Genomic DNA, 6111 nt, shown 5'->3' on the forward strand with positions numbered 1-6111 from the left:
CAAGGAAGGCCAATATTAAGAGAATCCAAACAAAGGAATAAACGTTGCATATAGGCCGAAAAGAATTAATTCATTATCTCAACTAAAACAAATATTCCATCTCATATATTAAGGCACCTAACAAGTCCATCTATCACTTTTGAATTGTTTTAGTAGTTCTCAACTTGAAGATATTCCAAACAATCCATTAGATAAGTTGAATTTTCTTTTATCATTTTTTCTACCCTTTGGATGAAGAAATTCCCATCACTATTATATTCTCATCTTCACTCAAACAATATTTGAATTAATGTGTTGTGGTCCATCCTAATTTTCTATATTGCTATTGTTCACGTGGTAAATAGGTTATCAAGTTTCATCTTCAGCTTTCTTTTAAATTTCAGAATCATATTCAATTTACTGGTAACACCAATTTCTCCAATTTTTTATTCTTTTTAGATAAGAAAATAGTCTAACTATATAAAAGGAATAAATGACAAATCGTCAATGGACTAGATATCTACAAAGATAGCACCATATCAGAGAACAGGTAGCTAATCTATACAAGATAACGACAAAAATCCTGTCAAATATAATATCCCCACGCCCAAGTCCAAGGAAACCAAACCATACAAGAGTAACTCAAAGCACTATGCAGTTTAGATGTATGGAGAAAAATAGAAGAGCAATCACAAGGTAGCTAAATCAATTTACTGCTATAGCAAATTAAATGTCAGACATGAAACTTACCTTGAAGATCAAGTAAAAACATTCCTTTCTCCACGTGTGTGAGGTCATTACTGAGGGGATTGGAAACCAACTTCTAAGAGCATACAAAAAAAATCTTAACTTTATGTTCTAGATGTTGTCAGGTTTGATTGCAAGTCACTTGTCAGTTCACTCCCCAACTGGTTATTTAAAATATCCAACACATTATTTGGAGGACATTGGTCAGCAGGGCTCTGTGCTGACATTTGACAGAAACATTCAGGCCAAGAATTTGTATAAAAAGATTCTGGAGGGACACGCTTGTGAGGTCCACCAAAGTTGGTTTTCAGCATGACACGCCTAACAGCTTCGTCAAAGCTAGAAGTCCAGCCATTCTCCCGGTCAATGAAAATTGGAGCAAGACCTTTCCTGTCAGGTCTGAGTGTAGTCCGGAAGCCATAATAGAGACGGTGACCCAGAAGATTGTTGGCAAAGTTACTAGGTCCATCATATGTTGGCATAAAAATGTCAGAGAGTAGACAAACCATGTAATCTACAGCTGACCCTATCAATCCACGGGTGTTAGCAGCCAGCTCCTCCGAGGGATCCACAGAACTATGATTCTCAAGGTGAGGGAACAATGATCTGAATGGAGTCATGAATCTCTCCCCACCAAATAGTTCACCAGCCGCTAGGTATATCCTGGTAGAATTATCAAATCCCATGGCACGTAGGATAAGGCCAACCTGCAAAGTGAAGAAAGTGAAGAGCCAAAAAAAAAAAAACAGAGATTCATATGCAAGATTTACTAACATTGAAAAATAAAATAAGCATAAGATTGACAAAGTAGCATCACCCAGGAGTTGGCAATCTTTTATGCCTTAATGAACTCAATTTTTCATGGTTAACTAAGAAATTAAAAAAGATAATAATAACAACACATAAGAGGCAAGGAAAAACAAAAGAAGAATCACCTCTTCTGGAGTTAATGGGCATTTTCCTATGGCCCTTCTTTCTTTATAAACAAGTCTTTTTTCCGCAAAATTTTCTTTTCGATACTTCTTCAGTACTTCCTGCTCTTTTGGGGAAAATATATCAAAGCACCTGTAAATCATCCGCATCATGTACATCAATGTTACATCAATCTCTCCTTGTTTAAAAGGATCTAATTTATATGAATTTTAGAATCATGTCTTCTTCTAGAAAGAATAAATCTTTTTAAGATACTTATATTAGCAATTTAGCAATTTATTTGTGTTAACACAGACAAGTTGGCATTTGTTGTCTGGTTTTTGAAATTTGTCGTGTTTAAGTGTCTGAGTCATGTAGCTTCTGTCCTCCAGTCCTTAGCTGTGTTTCAGAGTTGTAGACTACGAGAACAATTACACCAATATATCTTTAATGTCTAATCCTCAAGTATTGCTGTTGCACTTGCAAATACTAGATAATAACATTATGAAATAAAAACGTACCCAGCAAATGCTAGCATATCCATCTCAAATCGAAGATGTATCGACATGAAGTGACCTTGAGCACGAAGTTTATCTACTATTGACTCACTCAACTTCATAATATTGGGCTTGAACCTTAGAGCATGATAGTTAACTCTGCACCTCAGTCGCTGATATTCAGGGTTGTCAATTTCTTCAGCTAAACGATGGGAAAAGGGAGTTAAATAAATAGCCCCATGTTCCTTCAGCTTTTTCAGAGCTTCTGTTGTATACCAACTAATAGGAGCATCTCTAGGTGGCCGAAGCTGATTCCACAAGTAAAAATGATAAATAAAGAATTTCAAAGTTCAATTTTTTTCCAGGATAACAAAAATAAAGCAGAAATAACATCATGGATGTAATAATAACTTAAAGCAATAATCCACCTGATAAGCTTTTAATTTTCTCTTTTTTCCATTTTTGTGAATTTCTGGTATGCTTTCAACAATACGTACATCAAACCTCAGGGTCTGAATAAAATGCTCAACATCATAGATACCTTGGAAACCACTGTAGACAACAAAACAGTGTGACCACAGAATTATCCTATAAGTTCAACTATAAACTTATAAATCTGAAGTAAAATCATCTTCAAAGAGCATCTCACAACTAGTTGACAAAATGCATGCTAAGGGAGAATGTATCTTCTGTGATCCTTCATAGAGAATGTGAATGATTAATACTATTTAACAAACAAGTGCATAAAGCATAAACAAATGGCAGCTCATTGCTAGTTCAAATTTTAAGACAACAAACATCAAAGAGGTACACCTTAAATTCTTTAACTGATATGAAGAATAAGTACAAGGTATGTACTCACAATTTTAAAAATAATTACTGATATGATGACCTTGGGCTTCAAAAGGAGGATATGATGACATTAACTAAAAAGATCCTATAAAAGTTTTTAATTGCATATTGAACATAAAAGGTGCAATATGGAGCTTCGTATGAATATTGGAAACTGTATCACACTGCAATATATTTTAATTTTTGTGAAATGTGTTTGATCTCCATATTTGAAACTATATGAAACAGAAACTGCACTTATAACTAAAAGTAATCATCCACAAGAAGCTTTACAAACTTTCCAAAGCATCATTTGGAAGAATAAGGCCACAACTTATAACCATAGGTCTAGTCCTCAAGCAATGAGGGGCACAGCTCACAAGGGACATGAAACGCATATTTTCAAGCTTAAGCCTCTTGACCAAGATTATGTGCAATATTCTCATACAATTTATAATAGGATTAGGGTGTACAGTTGCATATATAGTATGAGCACATCTTATTACAACAATATATACAAGCCAGTCCTTAAATATTGAAGTGCACATATCACTAATGACATGAAACAAAATTTTTCATGCTTGAGCCTCTTGACCAAGATTAAGTGCAATATTCTCACACAATTCTTTAATACGAAGAGAATGTACCTTTACATGTAAGATATGAGTATATCTAACAATAACCATATATAAAAGGATGATACCAAAACAAGTTTCACTAAAGTTGAGCTCTAGTGGCTTACATGCAATACATTATGCATGTAAGCCAAAAAACATATAATGTTGAAATTAGGGCTAGACTCGAACCGAGCCCGTTCGAGCTCGAGCTCAAGCTCGGTTCGAGTCTAGCCCTATACGAGCTCAGTCGAGCTCGAGTTATTCGCCAAATTTTTCAATTAAAAATTTTGATACAAAACGATATCGTTTTTACTAATATATATTAAAACGATATCACTTTAATAACAAAATAGTTAAAAACTCGAGCTCAAACGAGCCGAACCGAATTTGAGCCGAGTTCGAGTTTGGCTTTCACGAGCTCGAGCTTGAACTCAAGCTCTACTATATATAAACCGAGTCGAGCCTGAGCTCGGCTCAGCTCGGCTCGGTTCAAATCCAACCCTGGTTGAAATCACAAACAACATTTTACTTAAAAAAACATGTGACATTTTTGCAAAGTAAGAGATCTCTATTAAGAAAATGAAAAGTTGTGATGTAAACTAGTAAGATATTTAAAAGCACATGAGAGAATAAGTGAAGAACATGATACTTGTCATCATGCCAAAAGGAGTTTGCGTCCAACTCAGGCAATACAAGTGTAGCATTCATGATTCGTGCAGCAAGAACTGCATTACAGATCTACAATATCCATAAGAATATAAGTTAAATTACAAAATTTTAATTCCATCAATATACAAGGAAAAAGAAATCCATCAAACTAGTGGAATGATATCATAGTGATGATAAATTCATTTATTTCACAACATTTTTTTTTTTTTTTAAGAATTTTGGTTGTATTGACAAGCATCAATCTTTCTCTTTTGATAAGGAAATATTAATTTCTAGGTCACGATCACAATCCATGCTATAATTTATGAAATGATAGATACAAACCGCAGTACGTTGTTGATTTAGACCACCATTACAGCGAACACGCAGATAGCCGTTGGTCTCTTTGGGCGGAGCTGCACAGTGAGATAGAGCATAAGACAATTATTATATTTGGAATTCTCTAAAATCTCCAGATCAGGGCAGACATATTTTCTTCTTGAGAAACAGAACACCTACCAGGCCAGTCAGCTCTTGGAGAAGAGGACGGCCTCCAAACACCAGAATTAGCACTTTCCCAAAGTTCTTCTACATTGATCAGCTTAAACATGGAAAATAAAATTATGAACATAAGCTGGAATAGTCAATAATGATAAGCAACCAGTAAAAAACGAAAAGTTTTCACAAATATTGAACTTACTTCTGACTATCAAATATTCCATATTTCAAAAAACGTAATAGATAATAATCCATAACTCACTTTGTGTAACCGGTATCTTACTGCTAGTATTCAAAAACTAAGTTAAATTATGGAATAATTTGCATTAATATTAAAGTCCTAGGAATCCAAATTCCAATTAATTTTATTGCCTTTTTTCATCAACAAAACAAATGATAAGACTAGAATGCACTGCTAGTTTAAGTACTAACAATGAAAATTCCACTTAAGCTTCTCAGATTTTCTTAGCAAACAAAAAACAACTCTTCAATACATTGCTATTCTCAATCCTGATAGTCAAGATTTCAATTAATTTTTTTTGCATTTTCTCCGTATCAAAACAAACAATAAATCTTGGATGCATGCACATTTTCAGTCCTAAAAGTTAAAATAAATAAATTTTCTTGCACTTTCATAGAAGTGATATTTTTATTCCTAAAAATCAAAACTCCAATTAATTTTCTCACATTTTCTTAGCAGCCATTGATATTTTCCCCTAAGAACCAAAGCTTCAATTAATTTTCACGCATTCCCTCAGCAACCAAACAAACAATAAGTCTTGAATGAATCCATATATCCAGTCCTAGGAATCAAAACTTCAATCAATCTCCTCAGCAGCCAAATAAACAAAAATTCTTGAATACAATGACACCTTTAGTCTTAATAATCAAAGCGTCTATAATTTTTGCCGGATTTTCTCAGCAGCTAAATAGAATAATAACTCTTTGAACTAAGTAAATAACTAACGAACTAACTGACCTCGGAAGGAGAGGCTGATCTGCGAGTTCCGGTAACAGCGGCGGCGAAAAAGAGAGAGACAGTACAGATCAAGACAACAACAACAACAATCGACAGCTTTCTTACCAATCCTTTCACTCCTCCTTGCTTCACGTGCAGCCTGTGGTGTCCACCTCTGCAAATATAAAAAAAAAAAAAACAGGTGTGTTTCCAGAGAAAATTTTCAAACAAACTTTCCAGGAAATGATATTTATTTATACCTCCTCATTGTTAGGAGATCTGCTGATATGATGATCCTGGATGGCTTAACTTTGTTTCCTTGAGCTGAGAGTAGTTGTTGGTATGAGCGCGAGTGTTGAAGTGTTGGATTTGGCGGTGGTTGGGTCCGGTCAGTGCTGGATCTCGATGATTGGATCGGTTTAGA

At 34.6% G+C, this 6111-nt stretch overlaps 1 protein-coding gene across 1 annotated transcript; it reads right to left on the bottom strand.

Annotated features, from left to right (window-relative positions):
* Positions 1 to 676: 676 nt before the first annotated feature.
* Positions 677 to 6111, bottom strand: LOC123212101 (O-fucosyltransferase 1-like). Its single transcript, XM_044631144.1, has 9 exons — positions 5948 to 6111; positions 5709 to 5862; positions 4751 to 4832; positions 4577 to 4647; positions 4233 to 4321; positions 2564 to 2687; positions 2160 to 2443; positions 1662 to 1791; positions 677 to 1433 (listed from the first exon to the last, which is right to left on the bottom strand). The coding sequence occupies exons 1-9, from the start codon at positions 5953 to 5955 to the stop codon at positions 831 to 833; spliced, it is 1545 nt and encodes a 514-aa protein (XP_044487079.1). The 5' UTR covers positions 5956 to 6111; the 3' UTR covers positions 677 to 830.

Source organism: Mangifera indica, chromosome 3 (assembly GCF_011075055.1).
Source record: "Mangifera indica cultivar Alphonso chromosome 3, CATAS_Mindica_2.1, whole genome shotgun sequence".
In the NCBI taxonomy this organism is placed as follows: Eukaryota; Viridiplantae; Streptophyta; class Magnoliopsida; order Sapindales; family Anacardiaceae; genus Mangifera; species Mangifera indica.